At 50.3% G+C, this 25,263-nt stretch overlaps 1 protein-coding gene across 3 annotated transcripts in view; it reads right to left on the minus strand.

Moving 5' to 3' along the window:
* The window catches only part of ARHGEF25 (Rho guanine nucleotide exchange factor 25), a 399,528-nt gene that overhangs the window by 209,796 nt on the left and 164,469 nt on the right, over positions 1-25,263 (minus strand). The window contains exon 1 of one of the 3 annotated variants that reach the window (XM_073663295.1): positions 1,473-1,692. The exons of the other annotated variants lie outside the window; for them this stretch is intronic. Coding sequence (XP_073519396.1) covers positions 1,473-1,566 — 94 coding nt within the window. The 5' untranslated portion in view covers positions 1,567-1,692. Of the gene's footprint in view, positions 1-1,472; positions 1,693-25,263 lie in introns of those variants that run through there. 3 annotated transcript variants of the gene reach the window in all.

Genomic DNA, 25,263 nt, shown 5'->3' on the forward strand with positions numbered 1-25,263 from the left:
ATAGTGAGGAGGGGGAGTAGTATACAGCAGGTATATAGTGAGATGGAGGAGTATACTGCCGATACATAGTAAGATGGAGGAGTATACGGCAGATACATAGTGAAATGGAGCAGTATACAGCAGATACATAGTGAGATGGAGGAGTATACAGCAGGTATATAGTGAGGAGGGGGAGCAGTATACAGCAGGTATATAGTGAGATGGAGGAGTATACAGCCGATACATAGTAAGATGGAGGAGTATACGGCAGATACATAGTGAAATGGAGGAGTATACAGAAGGTATATAGTGAGATGGAGGAGTATACAGCAGGTATGGAGGAGTATACAGCAGGTATATAGTGAGATGGAGGAGTATACGGCAGGTATATAATGAGATGGAGTATACAGCAGGTATATTGTGAGATGAAGGAGTATACAGCAGGTATATAGTGAGACAGAGGAGTATACAGCAGGTATATAGTGAGACGGAGGAGTATACTGCAGGTATACAGTGAGACGGAGGAGTATACAGCAGGTATATAATGAGATGGAGTATACAGCAGGTATATAGTGAGATGGAGGAGTATATAGCAGGTATATAGTGAGATGGAGGAGTGTATAGCAGGTATATAGTGAGATGGAGGAGTATATAGCAGGTATATAGTGAGATGGAGGAGTATACAGCAGGTATATGGTGAGACGGAGGAGTATACAGCAGGTATATGGTGAGACGGAGGAGTATACAGCAGGTATATGGTGAGACGGAGGAGTATACAGCAGGTATATGGTGAGACGGAGGAGTATACAGCAGGTATATGGTGAGGCGGAGGAGTATACAGCAGATATATGGTGAGACGGAGGAGTATACAGCAGGTATATGGTGAGACGGAGGAGTATACAGCAGGTATATGGTGAGACGGAGGAGTATATAGCAGGTATATGGTGAGACGGAGGAGTATATAGCAGGTATATGGTGAGACAGAGGAGTATATAGCAGGTATATGGTGAGACGGAGGAGTATATAGCAGGTATATGGTGAGACGGAGGAGTATATAGCAGGTATATGGTGAGACGGAGGAGTATATAGCAGGTATATGGTGAGACGGAGGAGTATACAGCAGGTATATAGTCCATCTGAGCATACACTGAACACATCTCATGATCCTGGTACCCTTCACTTCTGATACACTCGCCGTGCCCTCCTGTGAGCCATGACAGCCATCCCCAGGTATTTCTGTGCCACAGCACAGAACATTGTCTTCTTGCTCCATCTACAACTATGTGTGGTGGAGACTGCGCTGTCAGCAGCCTGCGCTCCGGCCAGACAGGAGCAGCACAGGCACAGCCTGCGCTCCGGCCAGACAGGAGCAGCACAGACCCCAGTGCCCCCGGTCTCCACACTGCGCCCCCCATACACAGCACACCAGTGCTGGCATTACAGCAGCCGGTCCATGAGCCGCACACAGCAGTGCCCCGATCAGCTCCACTAACCTCTCACCCGGGCGTAGCAGCAGCTGCACTGAGACAGGACTTTGCGGAAGAGGTTCTGGCAAGCACAGCCGTGGCGTGGTTTGCCCCCTCTCATTGCTCCCCAGGCATGGCGAGCCCGGTCCACAGCATGCCAATGATGGTGAGGCGGCAGCCCCGCTCTGCCCTCAGCACAGCACAGAAGCCGAGAGGAGAGGAGGGAGGGACGAAGATGGCCGGGAGGAGCCGGCTCACATACACTGTTATTATTGTACAGACGGCTATGTAGAGAGGAGCCAGCTGCTGCTGATAAGCTCGCCAGACTGCGCGCTACAGGCGAGCTCCACAGCACGGCCTGATGTACCGCTGATAGAGGCACGGGCTATTCCAGGGACTGCACGGCTCCCCTCTGTGCTCTATAGTGTGTGCTGTATACTGCTCCCTCCTCACTGTATACCAGCTGTATACTGCTCCCTCCTCACTATATACCTGCTGTATACTGCTCCCTCCTCACTGTATACCAGCTGTATACTGCTCCCTCCTCACTATATACCTGCTGTATACTGCTCCCTCCTCACTGTATACATGCTGTATACTGCTCCCTCCTCACTATATACCTGCTGTATACTGCTCCCTCCTCACTATATACCTGCTGTATACTGCTCCCTCCTCACTATATACCTGCTGTATACTGCTCCCCCTCCTCACTATATACCTGCTGTATACTGCTCCCCCTCCTCACTATATACCTGCTGTATACTGCTCCCTCCTCACTATATACCTGCTGTATACTGCTCCCTCCTCACTATATACCTGTTGTATACTGCTCCCTCCTCACTATATACCTGCTGTATACTGCTCCCTCCGCACTATATACCTGCTGTATACTGCTCCCTCCTCACTGTATACTGCTCCCTCCTCACTATATACCTGCTGTATACTGCTCCCCCTCCTCACTATATACCTGCTGTATACTGCTCCTCACTATATACCTGCTGTATACTGCTCCCACCTCACTATATACCTGTTGTATACTGCTCCGTCCTCACTGTATACCTCTTGTATACTGCTCCCTCCTCACTATATACCTGCTGTATACTGCTCCCTCCTCACTGTATACCTGCTGTATACTGCTCCCTCCTCACTATATACCTGCTGTATACTGCTCCCTCCTCACTGTATACCTGCTGTATACTGCTCCCTCCTCACTATATACCTCTTGTATGCTGCTCCCTCCTCACTATATACCTGCTGTATACTGCTCCCTCCTCACTGTATACCTGCTGTATACTGCTCCCTCCTCAATATATACCTGCTGTATACTGCTCCCTCCTCACTATATACCTCTTGTATACTGCTCCCTCCTCACTATATACCTGCTGTATACTGCTCCCTCCTCACTATATACCTGCTGTATACTGCTCCCTCCTAACTATATACCTGCTGTATACTGCTCCCTCCTCATTATATACCTGCTGTATACTGCTCCCCCTCCTCACTATGTACCTGCTGTATACTGCTCCCCCTCCTCACTATATGCCTGCTGTATACTGCTCCCCCTCCACTATATACCTGCTGTATACTGCTCCCTCCTTACTATATATACCTACTGTATACTGCTCCCCCTCCTCACTATATACTTGCTGTATACTCCTCCATCTTACTATATATCTGCTGTATACGCTTTCACCTCCTAACTATATATGTGCTATATACTCTTCCACCTCCTCTCTATATACAGTACAGACCAAAAGTTTGGACACACCTTCAAAGCAGTGTGCAAAGCAGTCATCAAAGCAAAAGGTGGCTACTTTGAAGAACCTAGAATTTAAGACATATTTTCAGTTGTTTCACACTTTTTTGTTAAGTATATAATTCCACATGTGTTAATTCATAGTTTTGATGTCTTCAGTGTGAATGTACAATTGTCATAGTCATGAAAATACAGAAAAATCTTTAAATGAGATGGTGTGTCCAAACTTTTGGTCTGTACTGTATGTGCTGTATACTCTTCCACCTCCTCACTATACAGTCATGGCTGAAAGTGTTGGCCGCCTTGAAATTGTTCCAGAAAAGGAAATATTTCTCTCATACAATTATTGCAATTACACATGTTTTGTTATACACATGTTTATTCCTTTTGCTTGTATTGGAACAACACAAAAAAGCAGAGATAAATGGCAAATTGTACATAATTTCACACAAAACCCCAAAAATGGGCAGAACAACATTGTTTCCAAAATTGTGGGTTAGCAACTTTATTTCAAGCATATGAGGCTCATTCAAACTCACCTGTGGCAAGTAACAGGTCTGGGCATTATGAAAATCACACCTGAAACCAGATGAAAAGGGGAGAAGTTGACTCAGTCTTTGCATTGAGTGTCTGTGTGTTACACTAAGCATGGAGAACAGAAAGAGAAGAGAACTGTCTGAGGACTTGAGAACCAAAATTGTTGAACAATTTCAATGTTACAAGTCCATCTCCAGAGATCTTGATGTTCCTTTGTCCACGGTGTGGATAAACAGCTCCAATAAAGTTCCAAAGAAATTCAAGCTGTCCTGCAGGCTCAGGGTGCATCAGTGTCAGCGAGAACTATCTGTCGACATTTGAATGAAGTGAAACACTATGGCAGGAGACAGGAGGAACCCACTGCTGACACAGAAACATAAGCTAGACTGCAGTTTGCCAAAATGTACATGACTAAACCAATATCCTTCTTGGAAAGCGTCTTGAGGACAGATGAGACCAAGATAGAGCTTTTTGGTAAAGCACATCATTCCACTGTTTACCAAAAACGGAATGAGGCCTATAAAGAAAAGAACACAGTACCTACAGTCAAATATGGTGGAAGTACAACTATGTTTTGGGGTTGTTTTGCTGCCTCTAAGACTGGGTGCCTTGACTGTGTGACAGGCATCATGAAATTGGAAGATTACCAAAGGATTTTGGGTCACAATGTAGTGCCCATTAGCAGAAAGCTGAAATTGCGTCCTAGGTCATGGGTCTTCCAGCAGGACTAAGACCCCAAACATACTTCAAGAAGCACCCAAAAATGGATGGAAACAAATCATTGGAGAGTTCTGAAGTGGCCAGCAATGAGTCCGGATCTAAATCTCATTAAACACCTGTGGAGAGATCTTGAAATTGCTGTTGAGAGAAGGCACCCTTCAAATATGAGCAATCTGAAGCAGTTTTTATAACTAGAGTGGTCCAAAATTCCAGTTGAGAGGTGTAAGAAGCTTGCTGATGGTTATAGGAAGCGATTGATTGCAGTTATTTATTCCAAAGGGTGTGCAAGGAAATATTAAGTTGAGGTTGCCAACAATTTTGTCCTGCATATTTTTGGAGTTTTGTGGGAAATTACCATATTTTTCTGACTATAAGACGCACTTCTAAATTTGTAGGGAAAATGGAGTGTGTGTCTTATTGTCTGAATGTAGCTTATAATGGGTTGCGGTGGTGGTGGGTCGGGAAGACAGGAGGCAGGGTCCCTTCCTCAGAAAGCCAGCGGCAGCAGAAGTGTGGCGATGCTGTGGGCCCGTTGTTGGCGGTGAGCAGAGCGAAGCAGCCATTTTCCTGAAGCCATGGGCCGCCAGAGGCGGCTCATGCACAGATTGGGTTCTCTGCCCAGCCAAGATCTCAATCCGTGCATGCGCCGGGAAAGTAATGCACTCCGCTCTGCTCACCGCCGAAACTGGGCCTGCAGCATCGCACCGTTGGAACACTCCCACCTCCCACCCAGGGCCCACAGCATGGCCTCACTTCTGCTGTCGCTGGCTTCCTGAGGAAGGGACCATGTATCTTGTGACCCTGCTCCACCGCCGACCTCCAGGTAAGATACTTTAAATTCGGACTATAAGACGGACTCCCATCTTCTAAAAAAATCTTTTTTTGCCTGTTTTCCTCCCCCAAATTTGGGGTGCATTTTATAGACTGAAAAATACGGTATGTCCAATTTCCCTTTTTTTCTCGGATTTTTTTTGTTGTCCAATACACATAAAGGAAATAAACATGTGTAATTGCAATGATTTTCTGGGGAAAAAATTCTTAATTATCTGGAGCAATTTTAAGGGTGCCAACACTTTTGGCCATGACTGTATATCAGCTATATACTCCTCCACCTCCTCACTCTATATCTGCTGTATACTGCTCTGCCTCAACACTATATATCTGCTGTATACTCCTTCATCTCACTATATCTGCTGTATACTGCTCCATCTCCTCACTATATACAGCGGGGAAAATAAGTATTTGATACACTGCCAATTTTGCAAGTTTTCCCACCTACAAAGAATGGAGAGGTCTGAAATTTTTATTGTAGGTACACTTCACTTGTGAGAGACAGAATATTAAAAAAAAATCCAGAAAATCACATTGTATGATTTTTATATAATTAATTTGCATTTTATTGCATGAAATAAGTATTTGATACAATAGAAAAACAGAACTTAATATTTGGTACAGAAACCTTTGCTTGCAATAACAGAGGTCAGACGTTTCCTGTAGTTCTTAACCAAGTTAGTACACACTGCAACAGGGATTTTGGCCCACTCTCCCATACAGATCTTCTCCAGATCTTTCAGGTTTCGAGGCTGTCGTTGGGCAACACTGAGTTTCAGCTCCCTTCAATAATTTTCTATTGGGTTCAGGTTCCGAGACTGGCTAGGCCACTCCAGGACCTTGAAATTATCCTTACGGAGCCACCTCTTAGTTGCTCTGGCTGTGTGTTGTATACGCCTCCACCCCCTCACTATAAAGCTGCTGTATACTCCTCCACCTCTTCACTATGCAGTTGTTCTCAAAAGTTTACAGACCCCGGCAGAATTTTTCCTTTCTTGGCCTTGTTTCAGAGAATATGAATGATAACAAAAAAACTTTTTCTCCACTCATGGTTATTGGTTTCATGAAGCCATTTATTGTCAAACTACTGTGTTTTCTCTTTTTAAATCTTAATGACAACCAAAAACATACAAATGACCCTGATCAAAAGTTCACATACCCCATTTTTTATTACTGTGTATTGCCCCCTCTAACATCAATGGCAGCTTGAAGTCTTTTGTGGTAGTTGTGGATGAGGTTCTTTATTTTCTCAGATGGTAAATCTGCCTATTCTTCTTGACAAAAAGACTCCCGTTCCTGTAAATTCCTGGGCTGTCTAGCATGAACTGCGCGCTTGAGATCTCCCCAGAGTGGCTAAATGATATTGAGGTCAGGGGACTGAGATGTCCACTCCAGAACCTTCACTTTGTTCTGCTGTAGCCAATGACAGGTCGACTTGGCCTTGTGTTTTGAATCGCTGTCATGTTGGAACGTCCAAGTATGTCCCATGCGCAGCTTCCAGGATGATGAGTGCAAATTTGCCTCCAGTATTTGCTGATAACATGCTGCATTCATCTTTCCTTCAACTTTTACCAAGTTTCCTGTAGCTCGCACATCCCCAAAACATCAGCGATCCACCTCCGTGCTTTACAGTAGGAATGGTTTTCCTTTCATCATAGGCCTTGTTGACCGCTCTCCAAATGTAACGTTTATGGTTGTAGCCAAAAAGTTCAATTTTGGTCTCATCACTCCAAATTACCTTGTTCCAGAAGTTTTGAGGCTTGTCTCTGTGCTGTTTGGCGTATTGTAGGCGAGATACTTTGTGGCATTTGCGCAGTAATGGCTTTCTTCTGTCGACTCGACCATGCAGCCCATTTTTCTTCAAGTGCCTTATTGTGCAACTTGAAACAGCCACAACACTAGTTTTCAGAGAGTCCTGAATGTCAGCTGATGTTATTTGTGGGGTTTTTTTTGCATCCCGAACAATTTTCATGGCAGTTGTGGCCGAAATTTTTGTTGGTCTACCTGACCGTGGTTTGGTTTTTACAGAGCCCCTGATTTTTCATTTGTTAATCACAGTTTGAACACAACTGACTGGCATTATCAATTCCTTGGATATTTTTTTGTATCCTTTTCCTGTGTTATACAGTTCAACTACCTTTTACTGTAGATCCGTTGACAATTCTTTTGCTTTCCCCATGAGTTACAATCCAGAAACATCAGTGGCTGGATGAAAGATGCAAGAGTCTGTCTGGATCCCAGAAACTCACTCAGCTTTTATGCACACACACTGATTACAAGCAAACAGGTCACAGGTGAGGATGTTACCTTTAGTAGCCCTTCAAACCCATTTGTGTCAAATTCTGTGCATGTTATCAGGCCAAAATCACCAGGGCATGTGAACTCTAGATCAGGTTCATTTGGATGTTTTTGGTTGTCATTAAGAGATAAAAAGAGAAAACACAGTAGTTTGACAATAAATGGCTTCACCCAACCAATAACCATGAGTGGAGAAAAAGTTTTTTGTTATCATTCATATTCTCTGAAACAAGGCCAAGAAAGGACAAATTCTGCTGGGGTATGTAAACTTTTGAGCACAACTGTGTGTGTGTGTGTATATATATATATATATATATATATATATATATATATATATATATATATATATACAGTACAGACCAAAAGTTTGGACACACCTCATTTAAAGATTTTTCTGACTATGAAAATTGTACATTCACACTCAAGGCATCAAAACTATAAATTAACACATGTGGAATTATATACTTAACCAAAAAGTGTGAAACAACTGAAACTATGTCTTATATTCTAGGTTCTTCAAAGTAGCCACCTTTTGCTTTGATGACTGCTTTGCACACTCTTGGCATTCTCTTGATGAGCTTCAAGAGGTAGTCACCGGAAATGGTCTTCAAACAATCTTGAAGGAGTTCCCAGAGATGCTTAGCACTTGTTGGCCCTTTTGCCTTCACTCTGCGGTCCAGCTCACCCCAAACCATCTCGATTGGGTTCAGGTCTGGTGACTGTGGAGGCCAGGTCATCTGGCGTAGCACTCCATCACTCTCCTTCTTGGTCAAATAGCCCTTACACAGCCTGGAGGTGTGTTTGGGGTCATTGTCCTGTTGAAAAATAAATGATGGTCCAACTAAACGCAAACCGGATGGAATAGCATTCCTCTGCAAGATGCTGTGGTAGCTATGCTGGTTCAGTATGCCTTCAATTTTGAATAAATCCCCAAAAGTGTCACCAGCAAAGCACCCCCACACCATCACACCTCCTCCTCCATGCTTCACGGTGGGAACCAGGCATGTAGAGTCAATACGTTCACCTTTTCTGTGTCGCACAAAGACACGGTGGTTGGAACCAAAGATCTCAAATTTGGACTCATCAGACCAAAGCACAGATCTCCACTGGTCTAATGTCCATTCCTTGTGATCTTTAGCCCAAACAAGTCTCTTCTGCTTGTTGCCTGTTCTTAGCAGTGGTTTCCTAGCAGCTATTTTACCATGAAGGCCTGCTGCACAAAGTCTCCTCTTAACAGTTGTTGTAGAGATGTGTCTGCTGCTAGAACTCTGTGTGGCATTGACCTGGTCTCTAATCCGAGCTGCTGTTAACCTGCGATTTCTGAGGCTGGTGACTCGGATAAACTTATCCTCAGAAGCAGAGGTGACTCTTGGTCTTCCTTTTCTGGGGCGGTCCTCATGTGAGACAGTTTCTTTGTAGCGCTTGATGGTTTTTGCAACTACACTTGGGGACACTTTCAAAGTTTTCCCAATTTTTCGCACTGACTGACCTTAATTTCTTTACTTGGCCACTCGTTTTTCTTTACTTAGCTGCTTTTTTCTTGCCATAATACAAATTCTAACAGTCTATTCAGTAGGACTATCAGCTGTGTATCCACCTGACTTCTGCACAACACAACTGATGGTCCCAACCCCATTTATAAGGCAAGAAATCCCACTTATTAAACCTGACAGGGCACACCTGTGAAGTGAAAACCATTTCTGGTGACTACCTCTTGAAGCTCATCAAGACAATGCCAAGAGTGTGCAAAGCAGGCATCAAAGCAAAAGGTGGCTACTTTGAAGAACCTAGAATATAAGACATATTTTCAGTTGTTTCACACTTTTTTGTTAAGTATATAATTCCACATGTGTTAATTCATAGTTTTGATGCCTTCAGTGTGAAAGTACTATTATCAAAGTCATGAAAATACAGAAAAATCTTTAAATGAGAAGGTGTGTCCAAACTTTTGGTCTGTACTGTATATATAGGCCCTTCAAATCTGAATAGGTCCCTAAAGACAGGGGCGGACATACCGTCGGTGCAGCTGCATCGGGGCCCAGAGGTGGAAGGGGGCCCTTGCAGGGCGGCTAATAATGAGGGCAATCTGGCCAGCTTCCCAGAGCCCGAGGCTCCGGGGGCCCCATGGCCAGATTGCCCTCAGTGTGTGCGGCGGGCAGGGAGCGATCCTTCCAGCTCCCCTGCTGACAGGAGGAAAATAGCAGCGGAGCGGAGCTGAGGGATCCATCCTCTGCTTTCTGCTTGGTGCTTTTTCCCTGACACAGGCTCGTGTGGCTTAATGATGTCATCATGCGGCATGGGCCTGTGTCAGAGAGAAAGGTGCCAGCAACGACGATGCTGTGGGGGAACTGACAGAAAGGTAAGTGTTCTTTTTTTTTTTGTTTGTTTTTTTACTAATACACTGGTGAGAGGTCCAGGACAATGAGGGGTGGTGGGGGAAAGCAATTATGGGGATGGGGGAGATAACAATGATGGGAATGAGGGAGACCAATGATGATGGAGGTGGGGGAGACAATGATGGGTATGGAGGAGATAATAATGATGGGAATGGGGGAGATAACATTGATGGGGATGAGGGAGAACAATGATGAAGGGGGGAAACAATGATGGAGGTGGGGGAGAACAATGATGGGGATGGGGAGAACAATGATGAAGGGGGAACAATGATGGAGGTGGGAAGAGCAATGATGGGGAGAACAATGATGGAGGTGGGAAGAGCAATGATGGGGATGTGGCAAAGCAACGATGAAGGTAGGGGAGAGGACAATGATGGGGATGAGGGAGAACAATGATGGAGGTGGGGAGAGCAATTATGGGAATGGGGGAGAGCAATGAAGAAGGTGGGGGAGCGGATGGTGGGGGAAAACAATGATGGAGTAGGGGAGAGCAATGATGGGAAGAACAATGATGGGGGTGGGGGAGAACAATGATGGGGTTGGGGGAGAGCAATGATGGGGATGGGGGAGAGCAATGATGAAGGTGGGGGAGAGCAATGATGAAGGTGGGGGAGAGGACAATGATGGGGATGAGGGAGAACAATGTTTGAGGTGGGGGAGAGAAATGATGGAGTGGGGGAGATCAATGATGGGGAGAACAATGATGGGGGTGAGGGAGAGCAATGATGGGGATGAGGGAGAACAACGATGGAGGTGGAGAGCAATGATGGAGTGAGGGAAAGCAATGATGGGTAGAACAATAATGGGGGTGAGGGAGAACAATGATTGAGGTGGGGAGAGCAATGATGGTGAGAACAACGATGGGGTGGGGGAGAACAATGATGGAGGTGGGGGAGAGCAATAATGGAGTGGGGGAGAGCATGATGGGGAGAACAATGATGGGGTAAAACATTACATGTTGCTGTATTTCACCTAAAATAGTAATCCTGGTATCACATGAAAGCCGGAAGACTACAGCTAGCTAAGCTTAATTTCTTAGGTTCTGCTTGCCACAAGTGAAGTCATGATGATATATTTCATACATTCTTGGCAGTGAAAATATTCCAACAATTGCAGCAGCTACAAGCTCTTGTGTAATGTTAGCATTATAGTTCTCTGAATTGTTTTGATGTGATACGAAATATACTAACCAAATTGAATCAAGGTACCATTACTTACACTCCAAGTGTCCCATATTACCTTTCCTTGTTCCTAAAAAATCTCGAAAGGCCCTGAGGTCCTAAGGCAAATCTAGTCTTGTGAAGCTCAATAATTACCGGTATGTCTCTTCTGTTTTATAGGAGAGATAATCAGTGGCAAAGCTTCTCAGTCATACTGCGTTTTGCACATGGAATCTCTGTAGGCAGGAAACTGGAGCTGGAAGGTGGTGAATAATGTACCTGGAGGAGGGAGCTGCATCTTCCTCTATATATGAAGGAACTGTGGCTATCACAGAATATGGAGGGGGTTATGCAGGCACATTGGCTACAGTTCATTAAAGTGTTCTAGGCAGATTTCTAGGCAGATGTAAAACACTTAAAAAGTTGCAAAACTATTGCGCAACTTGAGGTTGCAGCAAAAAATGTGCTTTTGATAAGATCGGACAAAGAGGGTGGAGCATGGGCGGGACAGGGTGTGGCGAAGCCTGCCCGTCATATTCTTTAAAAGTTCATGACTGAAGTAACATGTTTAATAAGGTACATGCAGGCGGACACCAGTTATAAGAAGTTATAAGTGGCATACACCTCTTAATGAATTCAAAGCACTTTATTCCCACATGCCCATCATTAAGACTGGCATACAAAACACCACTCTTAAAGTCGTTTTCTCACAAACAAAAGTTGATTTTAATCAACAGATCTTTGAATACCGTATTTTTCGGACCATAAGACGCACTTTTTTCCCCCCAAATTTGGGAGGAAAATAGGGGGTGCGTCTTATGGTCCGAACATTACTTGCGGTGGTGGTGAAGCGGGATCGCAGGGCCCTTTCTCCTTCAGGAACGCGGTGGTGGTAGTGGCAGCAGAAGAAGAGGTGAGGCTGAGCGGCTGGGGCCGGGACCTGTGCCTGGCCGGTACTGGGACTGGGGCCGGTGTGGGGCTGTGAGCGGCGTCGGGCGGCGAAGCAGAGCGGCCTGTGCAGCTTTCCGGTGTGCGTGGCCATCTTCCTGAGACCTTCATCTACAGGAAAATGTCCGCCAGAGCCGGCGTATGCGCAGACCAGGAGCTCCGGTGGCCATTTTCCTGTAGATGAAGGTCTCAGAAAGCAGCGCAGGCTGCTCTGTTTCGCCACCCGATGCCGCTCACAGCCTGGCACCAGCCCCAGCCCGGTACAGGCCCCAGCCAGAGGCCTCAGCCCCAGCCACATGCCCCGGCATCAGCCACAGGCCCCAGCCCGGCCCCAGCACAGGACCGGCCAGGCTAAGTGCCCCAGCCATGCACAGGCCTCAGCCCAGCACAAGCTCCACAGCATCTCACCTCTTCTGCTGCAGCCGCCGGGTTCCTGAGGGAGGGAACAAAGGGCCCTGCGATCCTGCTCCACCACCACCGCCTCAACTCCCCGCTGCTGGAGCACCGGCGTCTTGCTTCCTGAGGGACCCTGCCTCCTGTGACCCTCGCTCCACCGCCCCCCAGATAAGATACTGTACCTATTCAAACTATAAAATGGACCCCTATCTTATAAAAAATATATTTTTTTCTATTTTCCACCCCAAAATTTGGGGTGCATCTTATGGTCCGGTGCGTCTTATAGTCTGAAAAATAGAGTAATAACAACTTCCATAATTGGATGTGTTTAAATAAAATGTTCCTGTGCTGGGATAATCTTATAAATTTGCCCATGCTATGTACTGTGTAATGGCTGTGTCTAACCATACAGGGACATGGTCTGATCATACCACATCTTGTGGTTTGGTCCTGATGAAGAGGTAAAAAAACCTTAAACCGCATTCATGCTTCACCTCTGTGTGTGATCGTACTTTTGAACCTCGGGCAGCGCGAATTCTGAGCCACCGTATTCTTTGTATTGCATACCATTTCTGGTCCTGCAGCAGCCCTTATATGCTTCTATAGGAGTTGTGACTTTTACAACCCTATCAGGTGAGCGTACCTATAATAATTTACACCACTTTGTTACCGATTAAGACCCCATTTTGCACTTTTTGTCTCTCCAGTTTTACCTTTTGATTTCTGGGGACTATAGGGAGAGGTCTGACTAGTCTGGCGTTGCCCCCAGCTGACTTTCCCCCTCACTGCTCTAGTTGACTGGCAGGTCTCTCCCATGTGTGTACATCAAGAGTGACCTGTGAATAAACTAGAGCGGTGCGGGGAGAAACCGAGCAAGGTAACACCAGACTAGTCAGGTCTATTCCTATGGTTCACAACTGGCTCTACAAACAATGTCTTTTCTGAAGTAGTGGAACGTTTCAGAGAATAAACATACCTCACTGCAATTGTGCAGCCGGGCTCAGATTCATGCTGCCGTGGTTTGGACAGCATGAATCAACTGACAAGTTCCCTTTAAAATAAAATGGCCGCCCCCTTTAAGGCTATTCTGAAATAGGAATCAGATGTTGTCATGTAATATGTTATGTGCCTCCAGAATACTCTGAAGACACATAAAAGCAGATGCTTCTAGATCTAAACAGACTGCTCTGATTTATACCCCATTCACTGCAGTCCTCTACGGTATATATTTGCTTTAGTAACCCTCACAGTGTTAGTGCTTTAAGAGACATCTGTTCCTCCTGCAGTAGGCCTGGAATCTCAGCTGTACACTGGGATCGGAAAGTTAAGAAATAGTATAAATAACATGTGACTGCTTCATCACTAAAAAGGGCCTTCAGCGCATCCATGGTGTCATCGGCAGGCATGTAGTATGCAGACTAACACACTGAAATAGAGGTACATTCCCTAAAGTCACCTCTATACACAGAGGTACAGCAAAGGTATGGACATTGAATGTTTGTTGTAATCAGTACATTTTATGGAATAATCTTCACTTATAAATCTGTGGCACCCCAGGGGTCTGGTCTCCACAGTAATAGCAATGTTATGTCTGAGAGCAGGTGGGAGGTCTCTTGGTCAGGAATCCTATGCATGCCACACCTCCTGCCCAGTCCTGGGAGGGGAAGAACTTCCCCTATATAAAACTGGGGCTGAGGCAGGGTTAGTGAGAAGAGAAGAGTTGAGAAGAAGAGAAGCAGCATAGGAAAGAAAGATCAGGAGCTCTGTGGGAGCAGGCTAAAAGGAATCAGGGGCTGGCAGCTGAAGAGCTCGCCCTGATTGAAGAGTTACTACCGGACCCGGAGTCCGAGGCTGTGGGGATTAACCCAGACCCAGCAGCAGAAACCGCCCGCCAGGGGATTTCAGGTCCTCTGGCCAAGAAACCCGAAGGCACGGTCACACGTGACGCGCCCCCTGGGCCATGTTGTTAGGGATACCCGGAGCCGGATCAGATGGGGGTTGTAGTCTCCGAGTGGCTGTGACCCGGTCCGTGCCCAGGGTGTCAAACTCAGTGTGTGGCAGTCCTACAGATGTTATTAGAGTTCTTTGTGTCGACTACGCCACCCGTTGATTTGCGGTCAAAAGGCCGCCGCTGCAGCAGGGTCCGCTGAGGCTGTTGGTATGTGTGCAGCTTTGGTAGTATAACCCCCAACGGGAGGGGTATAGCCTCAGGGGGTCAGCCGTGGAGGATGGTGGTTGTGAAGGTGCAGCAAAGAGACTCAGAGGCATAAAATGCAGTTCCAGGGTTTTACTTACTGGTGTTGCTCGGGTCACTGTGTACAGCAGTGACCACCCAAGCCGTGCTGCGTCCACCAGGTCCTGGACTCGGTCAACTCCCAGGCAACTCCGGAGTGTGGTCCTGAGCTCCCTTTCTGACGTGTCCTCCTCTCCGGCCTTCCCCACCAGGGATCCACCTAAGTCCGGCTCCCTCGGGCCTCCTGTTGGTAAACCCTTGTCTCTGGGTTCCCTGACCCTATTCTTGGTTTGCCTTCCGGGTGGATTTAGTGGGTGGTCGTGGCAGATCCTGCCCACGACCTCCGGTTCCTGGCTAAGGTGTGCTGTAGCCTCTGCCAGCTTGGGATCCGGTACCCTTTTGCCGACCCTTCACCCTTTTGTCCTTATTTTGGGATCTTGGGGTCCCCTCTGCGCCTCTGGGTCTCTCTTCCTTCTCCTCTGCTCTGCTTCTCAGGCTCTCAGACAGACTGTCTGACTGGCTGACTGACAACCGACTGACGTCTCACAGACTGACCCTGATCTAAGATGGTGCCCACCTTATATACTCCCTCTATGTGTGAGCTCAGGTGACCAGCACCCAATGAGCTCCTAGCTTTACCCAGGCTGCTCCCCCTATCTGCCCCTACACTACTGGGATGTTCCACCCCCCCTCCCACTCCAGCCAGGAACAGACACTGTCGTACCTGCACATTTCTCTAGTGGGAGTACCATCGGTCTGTTCCCCGGAAATGGGATGTGTGTAGTGCATGCAGCTAACTGAGCTCAGTTCCACACTCCATCCTTACCCGGGAGTGGAATATCACACCTCTGGGTTGAGGTGCAATACCCCTGTAGCAGCCGAATCCTCAGGGTGCTACATTCCCCCCTGGTAAATCACAGCACGTCCTCGGGCTGTAAAATATAAACATCCAAAACATACAATTTTTTTTTTTTTTCATAAACATAAACATAGAAAACATCATATAGATATCATCAGCAATAAACTTTTCATATAAATAACATTCTTGTTTCTGCTTCCTCCGGTCACGGTGCAACTTGTGACCGGGTAAAGTGCGACAGTCTCTCTTGGAATAAAACAGTTCCCTATAAAACCGGTAGGGGGCGCTTTAGGAAGCGCAACTATATACAAGGGAAATATGGCCGCTCTCAGTCCTCGGCCAGGTATTAGGGAGGAATGACCGCTCTCAGTCCTCGGTCAGTGGGAATAGGGACACACGGGTTTCAGTTCAATCTGCTGGTCCCAACGGGGACTATATTTTAACTAGAACAGTTCTTATACCCTGACGGGTAACTATGTACAGTCTCTCTCTACCGTACTTCAACGACGGCGTCCTCCTGCTCCTTCTTTAGATTCTTCAGACCCGTCCGGGCCCTCTTGCTCCTCCTCACACCGCAGCTCCTCCTCCGTCAGGCGATGCACATGGAGGGCGTAGGGTCCTTTGGCACACTTGTGCCGGGTGAAGATGACCTCGTCCCCTACATACAGGTCACGACCTCTGTGTCCCTCCGGCAGATGGCTTTCTACGTCTCTGCGGGTCACAAAGACGTCGCCGGGGGTATGATGGTCTCTAATGAAGCCCCACCCATGCTGCATGTTGAATTTTATCACAGTCCCGGTGGAAGGGGGACCATGAGCTGCACGGGGATTCCTCCTGGTCCGGCTCTTCTGCTCCGCGCTCCTTATCTGCGCTTGCTGTTCCCGGACCCGCCTCTCTCTCCGCTCCCTCTCGAAGACCTCGAGCTGCTGCCGGCAGCACTCTGCACGCTCCGCTGCGGCCGCCCGAGTCTCCTGAGTGAACCCCATGAGGTCTTCTCCGGTGGGGTCCCACTCGAACTGGATCTCCTCCAGTGGGGGCGAGGTCCTCCTTATGGGCTTCGGAGCCGGAATCAGGGGCTCGCACATGGGCCTTGCTCTCTGGAGTTCCAGCTGAATATACTCCTGGGGCCATACAAAGGGCTGCCCATCCGGGCACGTATGCTGGGCGAACAGGTCTTCACCCAGGTGCGGTACTTTAGGTGCTATGGGCGCTATGGTGGTAGCGGCGCCCGGGTTGACCAGGCCTTGCGACCAGGCTTGGGGCACGCTAAAGGAAAAGGGCACCGTAAGAACGGCGGCGCCCGTGGTTACTCGGCCCTGCGGCCAGGCCGGTGGGGGCGCTGTTGGAATAGCGGCGCCCGGGGGTACTAGGCCTTGCGACCAGGCCGGTGGTATTTCCTGCTTGGCCACGCTCGAGGTCGAGGCGTGTGACGTCACAGGGGTCGCGGCCGCGGTTTCCGGTTGAGGCCTAGTCGGCGGCGGTGACGATGCAGCGACGGGCACGGCAGGGGGAATTTCGGGCTCTGCGACGGGGAGCTGGGGCAGGCACGCGGTTTCTCGGCTCGGGGTAGAGACGTCCCCTTTACCTGCCTCCGTCCGTTCAGCTCCCTTCTCGGCGCCGTCTCCTGCCTTCATTCCTCCTGCGCCATCCTCAGAGGCGGTCTGTCTCCTCGTCTCAGGTGGCGTGCTCCGCTGACGGGTGCCGGTCTGCTGGGCCATCTCTCGGCTCCACTCCGCCAACGTCTCCCGCTGCACCCAGGCCATCCTCCGTGCGAGGCCCTCCAGCGCGGTCTGTGCACACTCCCGGTCTCGGGGGAGCTGTGTTAGGATCTCCAGCAGGCCTTCTGGAGTGGCGACCTGCAACAGGCTCCTGACCACTGGGTCGGTGCTGCCTGACTCTCCCTCCATCTCCGGGTAGGCTTTCTCTAGACTCCTCTCCAGACTTCTTGTCTCCGGGTGCGCTCTCTCCAGACTGCTCCAGGCGACACCCATCTTTGCTCTCTTGTTCTGTCTCCGCCCACATCGAGGGTGGTCCCGGGGCAACTTTGTGATTGTCAGTTCCAGGGGCAGTTCTCTCACGCTGATGGACACTTCCAGCATCACAGTCTCTGTTGGTGGGCGCGGTTTCCGCTTTTGGCGCCATTCTTCGACCTGGCCCACGATGGGAGGTGGCCTTTTGCCACCCTCTGGCACGCCCATAATGGCGTCCGCTCTTCCAAGGCGGGAAATCTTCGGAAATGGCGGGAATCGTCTCCCAGTGGCGGGAAACTCCATGGATGGCGGGAAAAAGCTGCAAATGGCGGACAACCGGCGGGAAACGACCTGTGATGGGGTCCGTTGGCGGGGACCCTCGGGAACCGGCGGGAGACTTCTTTTTGAGGTAACGGTGAACTTTTCTTCAGGCACGCAGTACCCGGTTGTTGCGGGCACGTTATCCTGCTGACTACGCCAAAGTTGACGCGCCCCCTGGGCCATGTTGTTAGGGATACCCGGAGCCGGATCAGATGGGGGTTGTAGTCTCCGAGTGGCTGTGACCCGGTCCATGCCCAGGGTGTCAAACTCAGTGTGTGGCAGTCCTACAGATGTTATTAGAGTTCTTTGTGTCGACTACGCCACCCGTTGATTTGCGGTCAAAAGGCCGCCGCTGCAGCAGGGTCCGCTGAGGCTGTTGGTATGTGTGCAGCTTTGGTAGTATAACCCCCAACGGGAGGGGTATAGCCTCAGGGGGTCAGCCGTGGAGGATGGTGGTTGTGAAGGTGCAGCAAAGAGACTCAGAGGCATAAAATGCAGTTCCAGGGTTTTACTTACTGGTGTTGCTCGGGTCACTGTGTACAGCAGTGACCACCCAAGCCGTGCTGCGTCCACCAGGTCCTGGACTCGGTCAACTCCCAGGCAACTCCGGAGTGTGGTCCTGAGCTCCCTTTCTGACTTGTCCTCCTCTCCGGCCTTCCCCACCAGGGATCCACCTAAGTCCGGCTCCCTCGGGCCTCCTGTTGGTAAACCCTTGTCTCTGGGTTCCCTGACCCTATTCTTGGTTTGCCTTCCGGGTGGATTTAGTGGGTGGTCGTGGCAGATCCTGCCCACGACCTCCGGTTCCTGGCTAAGGTGTGCTGTAGCCTCTGCCAGCTTGGGATCCGGTACCCTTTTGCCGACCCTTCACCCTTTTGTCCTTATTTTGGGATCTTGGGGTCCCCTCTGCGCCTCTGGGTCTCTCTTCCTTCTCCTCTGCTCTGCTTCTCAGGCTCTCAGACAGACTGTCTGACTGGCTGACTGACAACCGACTGACGTCTCACAGACTGACCCTGATCTAAGATGGTGCCCACCTTATATACTCCCTCTATGTGTGAGCTCAGGTGACCAGCACCCAATGAGCTCCTAGCTTTACCCAGGCTGCTCCCCCTATCTGCCCCTACACTACTGGGATGTTCCACCCCCCCTCCCACTCCAGCCAGGAACAGACACTGTCGTACCTGCACATTTCTCTAGTGGGAGTACCATCGGTCTGTTCCCCGGAAATGGGATGTGTGTAGTGCATGCAGCTAACTGAGCTCAGTTCCACACTCCATCCTTACCCGGGAGTGGAATATCACACCTCTGGGTTGAGGTGCAATACCCCTGTAGCAGCCGAATCCTCAGGGTGCTACACACGCGTGGGACCAGCACCGCCGTCGTGGAGCGGAAGCCACTAGAAGGCCCCGAGTCACCGGCCATACGGGTGAGCACCACACGGTACACTCAGGGACGTGGGCTACTTTTACCCGCCTCTAGCAAGGTAGCCAGAAGAGTACGATTAGTTGGGGAGGCCTACAACTCCGCCTGGCCAAGGGGGATCCCATCTGCTCAAGGACTGACCAGTCCCCGACCGCTAGCCAGTACTCCGGGAGGGTCTATCTTTGTCACCAGTAAAGACCCTGAACTACACCGCATCGTCTCTGAGTGGTTCCTGCTACCCCCATCATCCACGTCGGCTGCCCTGAGGCCATACCCCTCCCGTTGGGGGTTATACCATCTACGCTGCACTATCCTACCACCGGCCTCAGCGGTCTGCCCTGCAGCGGCAGCTCCATAGCTGCATTCAACGGGTGGCGTAGTCGTCCTACATCTACTGCTAATACTCAGCCACACAGTTTGACTCCCTGGGCACGGACCGGGTCACCGCCACGAGACTACTACCCCTATCAGATCCGGCTCCGGGTAGGCTCCCGCGTGCGCAACGCTACTCAGCACAGGCCCAGGGGCGCGTCAACTTTTGGCGTAGTCGGCAGGATCTCGTGCCCGCAACCACCGGGTACTGCGTGCCTGAAAAAGACTGTTCAAACTTACCAGTGGTGAAGATTCCCGCCATCGGTGAAGATTCCCGCCATCCGGCACCATCTTTAGCCTTCTTCCCGCCATCCGCGAAGATTCCCGCCATCCGGCGCCATTTTCAGCCTTCTTCCCGCCTTCCGTGGAGGTTTCCCGCCGTCGGACGCCATCTTGAAGACGCTGCGCGGGAAGAAGAGGGGCGTGGACTCCGAAAGCGCGCGAGAACTGAAGCCCCGCCTCACGTCCGGACGTTGCGTAAGGTCCTGGAAGGAGCCCAGCAGACGCCGACGTCACAGGAGCGCGACGGAAGGTCCTCAACCCTGACGATCCACTGCGGAGCCGTGGCCTACGGAAGAGGATCATCGCAAGGTAGGCCACGGTCCACTAGGGGGGAGAAAGATGTCGGATACGGAGGAGAGCTTCACTGCCTCAACCCCCGCCAGCGCCAGCGCTGCAGCAGTCATGCCTTTCACCATGCCCTATATCCCGGGAGCAGCCTGGCTACCCCAGTACTCAGGGGAGTCACATACCCTGAATGACTTTAAAGAAAAGCTGGATAGCCTCTTCCAGGTGTACCCCCTCACAGAGGAGCAAAAAGTGAGCATCCTGGTGGCCCAACTAACCGGGGCAGCCCAAAGGGAGGTAAAGTCCTGGCCACCTGGGAGGAGGACTGTCGCGGGGATACTAACCCGGCTGAGGGACACCTTTGATACCCGCACCTCAGCCGAGATTAAGCTTAAATTCTATGGGTGCAAGCAGCGAGCACATGAGAGTATAAGGGACTATGCGCTAAACCTACAAGAGGCCCTGAGAGCCATTAAGCAGACCGACCCTGACAGCGTGGGAAACGAGGACAGGCTGTTGACCGAGCAATTTATAGAGGGACTATATTGCAATGTCCACCGAACCCAGTTGCGGGCCATAGCCTTACAGGATCCTCATCTGGACTTTGCACAGTTCAAGGACAGAGCCATCCGGGTGCTCCGAGAACCGGCACCGGGTGGCGTTGTGACCCACAGGCGCCCTACTACCGTTTACCACCAGAAGGCGGCGCCCTTGTCGGCAGGGCCTGTGGGGGCTGATGTGCAGACTTTGAACAATGACCCGGCTCCAGACCTGCACCATCAGGTCCAAGAGCTAGCTAAAAGCGTTGCTGCGCTAACCCGAACTGTGCAGTCTTTACAGGTTTCCACTCCAGGGAAGATCCAGCTGGCATCCGGACCGGAGGACATCCCGTGGCGTCGACCAAGGAGGACCCCACCGGCCAGAGGAAGACCCAGCGACCGATACAACGAGGACGGACAACCCATCTGCCGCCGCTGCAATCAACCCGGACATATGGCAAGGTACTGTCCTTTAAACTGGCACAACCTGGGGTAGAGGGCCAACCCCCAGGAAAAAGATCACCAGGCCCATCGAGCTGGCGCGACAAATATGTGGGAGGACGTCCAGTCTTGCCTGTGGTACTGGATGGCATTCCTATGAGTGCCCTACTGGACACCGGGTCACAGGTCACCACCATCCTGTACGTGCTCTTCAAGCAGTACTGGAATGACTCGGATATAACCCGCTACCCTGACGACGACTTGAGTATCATTGCCAGCAATGGTCAACCCGTGTCGCAGATCGGATTTAAAGAGATGACCATTAAAATCGGTAGAGTCGAACTGGCGGCACAGGGACTGATCATTGTGGACATTGACAAGCGCGAGAGTCACCCAAAGATAACTCTAGGAACTAATGTGATTGAAAATTGTCTTGCAGAGGTGATTTTCATTTTACAGCAGGTTGCCAAGAACGCCAGCTCCGGCCAGCAGCGAGTGCTCCAGAAAGAGATCCGGGCACTGATGCGACGGCAACAGGTGGAACTCTTCGGTGGTGAGATTGGTAGCGTAAGAATGTGTGACCCTTTCCCTATTGCCATGCCCCCGAAAAGTGAAATGATGATTTGGTGCCGGGCAGCTATTGGTCTGAGAGGTAGAGATTACCAGGCCATGGTAGAGCCAGTCTACTCAGACAGTAGGCCCACCATTTTGACAGCCCGGTGGGTAGTTGATGTACGCCATGGGAGGGTACCCGTTCGCATAATAAATATCGGGAAAAGGAAAGTATACCTGCCCCGGTATGCTACGCTAGCCAAATTATATACTATCAACCAAAATTCTATACAGTCTGTGGAACCCTTGCCTCCATCTCACCCGGAGGAAGGTAACGGCTCTACGAAAATAATGGAGGATTGGTGTCAGCAACTACATTTGGGTACTGACTCCACTCCCTCCCACCAGAAACAGGGAGTCTCCCGGGTGGTTCAAGAGTACGAGAGAGTGTTTAGTAAACACCCGTTAGACTTCGGGCGAGTCAAGGGGGTAGAACACCACATCCCCACGGGAGACCATCCTCCCATAAAAGAGAGGTATCGACCCGTACCCCCTGCACACTACCAACACGCCAAGGGGATGCTTAGAGACATGAAGGAGGCTGGGGTAATCAGGGATAGCTGTAGCCCCTGGGCAGCTCCACTAGTCTTAGTCAAAAAGAAAGACAACACCATGAGAATGTGTGTAGATTACCGGAAAATTAACCGTATCACACACAAAGATGCGTACCCCTTACCAAGAATAGAGGAGTCTTTGGCTGCTTTAAAATCTGCTAACTTCTTCTCCACCTTGGATCTCACTAGCGGGTACTGGCAGGTTCCTGTAGCAGAGGCGGACCGGGAGAAGACCGCATTCACCACCCCGATGGGACTTAGCGAGTTTACCTGCATGCCGTTTGGACTCTGCAACGCACCAGGAACCTTCCAGCGACTGATGGAGTGCTGTCTGGGACACCGGAACTTTGAGACGGTCCTGTTATACCTGGACGATGTCATCGTCTACTCCAAGACCTACGAGGACCACCTGAAACACCTGGCGGAAGTGTTCGAAGCTCTGGCAAGTTACGGCCTAAAGGTGAAACCCTCCAAGTGTCACCTCCTGAAGCCAAAGGTGCAGTACCTGGGACACGTGGTGAGTGCTAACGGAGTGGCTCCCGACCCTGATAAGATCACCGCAATTAAGGAATGGCTAAGCCCCTCCAGCGTAAAGGAAGTGAGGCAGTTCCTCGGGTTGGTAGGCTACTACCGAAGGTTCATACCCGGTTTCACCAAGAAGGCAGCTCCTATGCAGGACCTCCTGATAGGCCAGTCCAGGAAGGCCAAGAACCAGAAGCCACCCTTCAGATGGGAGAAGCTGGAAGAAGAGTCCTTCCGCCAGCTGAAGATGGCCCTCACGGGGGATGAAATCCTGGCGTACCCGGATTACAGCCAGCCCTTTATCCTCTACACCGACGCTAGTAACATCGGGCTAGGAGCCGTACTGTCCCAGATCCAGCAGGGGAAAGAACGGGTAATTGCTTACGCCAGCCGAAAACTGCGACCCACCGAAAGAAACCCTGAGAATTACAGCTCATTTAAGCTAGAGTTCCTGGCAGTGGTGTGGGCAGTCACCGAACGCTTTAAGCACTACCTTGCTGCTTCCCGGTTCACCGTGTACACGGATAACAACCCGTTGACACACCTGGACACTGCAAGACTCGGTGCCCTAGAGCAGAGATGGATGGCCCGCTTGTCCAACTATGAGTTTACAATCAAATACCGGGCAGGACGCTCCAATACCAACGCGGACGCCCTGTCCAGGATGCCGAACCTACCGGACGTAGGGGAAGATTCAGAGGAACTGGAAGAAGTTGAACTCCCCGCGTTCCACCGTCATGGGACTATCCAGTATTCCCACCGTGTAAGGAGTAAGCAATCCGCTACGTTCAACCCGTTACCTCATTACAACTGGGCGGAGACGCAAGACAGTGACACTGCCGTCCGACTGGTAAAGGAGATGCTGACTCGGCCAGATGCACGCCTTGACCCAGACGCTCCGGAGGAAGCCAAGCAACTGTGGGCTGAGAAGAGTCGACTGTTCCTTTACAAGGGGAAGTTGTGCCGCAGAATGGTTAACTCCCGGACGCATGAACTAATCTGGCAAGTAGTGGTGCCAAGAAGAGACGCAGCTATGGTGATGGAGGCATACCACGACGTAGCTGGGCACTTCGGATGGAAGAAGCTGGAGTTTCTGCTGCGCGGGCGGTTCCATTGGGTAGGCATGAGAGGGACCATCGAGAGGTGGTGCAGAGACTGTGGCCCATGCAACTTAAGAAGGAGGGACCGTGCCAGCCAGAAGACTCCCCTGCGGTCCATCATCACCAGACAGCCGTTGGAACTGGTAGCCTTGGATCATGTAAAGCTGACCCCAAGCAGAAGTGGCTACGTCTACGCATTAACCATCGTGGATCACTACTCCCGGTTCTTGGTTGTCGTCCCCGTCAAGGATTTAACGGCTCACACAGCAGCTAGAGCCTTCCAGCAGCACTTCTGCCGTCCGCATGGATACCCGGAGCAGGTGCTGACGGACCAGGGGCCTGCCTTTGAAGCGGAAGTCTTCCAGGAGTTCTGCACCCTGTATGGATGCCGGAAGATTAGAACAACACCCTATCACCCGCAAACTAATGGACTTTGTGAGAAAATGAACCAGGTGGTGATAGATCTCCTGAAAACATTGCCCCTGGAGGAACACAGTCTGTGGCCTGAAAAGCTGCCCGACCTGGTGGACCTATACAACCACATATCTGTAGGTTCCACCAACTGTACCCCGGCTTACCTAATGAGGGCAAGACCTGGTAAGCTTCCTGTTGATCTGGAGATGGGAGTCCTGACACCCGAGGACACTTCACCAGAAGCAGACTGGGACACAGAGAGGCAGCAGCAGTACCGGAAAGTACAGGAGAGCGTGGAGCGAAGTCTCTGTCAAGCTAGGGAAAGACAAGAGAAAACTTACAACCAGTATGCTCCCGCTGTTCCCCTGGTGCCCGGAGAGCAGGTCTTGAAGAGGAAAAGACGGCTCCACAAGTTGGACGACCAGTGGGAGAAGGACCCGTACACCGTACTGCCCTCAAGCTACGACAACCCAAAGATCTGTACAATCAGTAAAGACGGAGGGGAAACCACAGCCATTGTATCCCGGGATCACCTAAAGAAGTGTCCCGAACAGCTACGGAACCCTGAAGAGGAACAAGAGGACCCTCGACCCGTAGAGGAAAGGGAAGATATGGTTAGTACTGTGCTCGGAGACTTCCCTCGGTCTTGGACTCAAGTCAATGGTGCTGTTGTGGTACCCGTCCTCACGTTCCTCCAACCAGCATCCCAAGTGCCTACGGAGACACAGGTAGAACTGGAAGAACAGCCGGTCCAGGAGGCAGAAGACCCTACACAAGCAGACCTGGAGAATCAACCCTCTGCTTATAGTGAGCCTGCCATACCCCTAGTGAGCCAAAGAGTCCGTAGACGGCT

The sequence above is a fragment of the Phyllobates terribilis genome, unplaced genomic scaffold (genome assembly GCF_046119375.1).
Source record: "Phyllobates terribilis strain yellow unplaced genomic scaffold, ASM4611937v1 Scaffold_2__4_contigs__length_985480577, whole genome shotgun sequence".
In the NCBI taxonomy this organism is placed as follows: Eukaryota; Metazoa; Chordata; class Amphibia; order Anura; family Dendrobatidae; genus Phyllobates; species Phyllobates terribilis.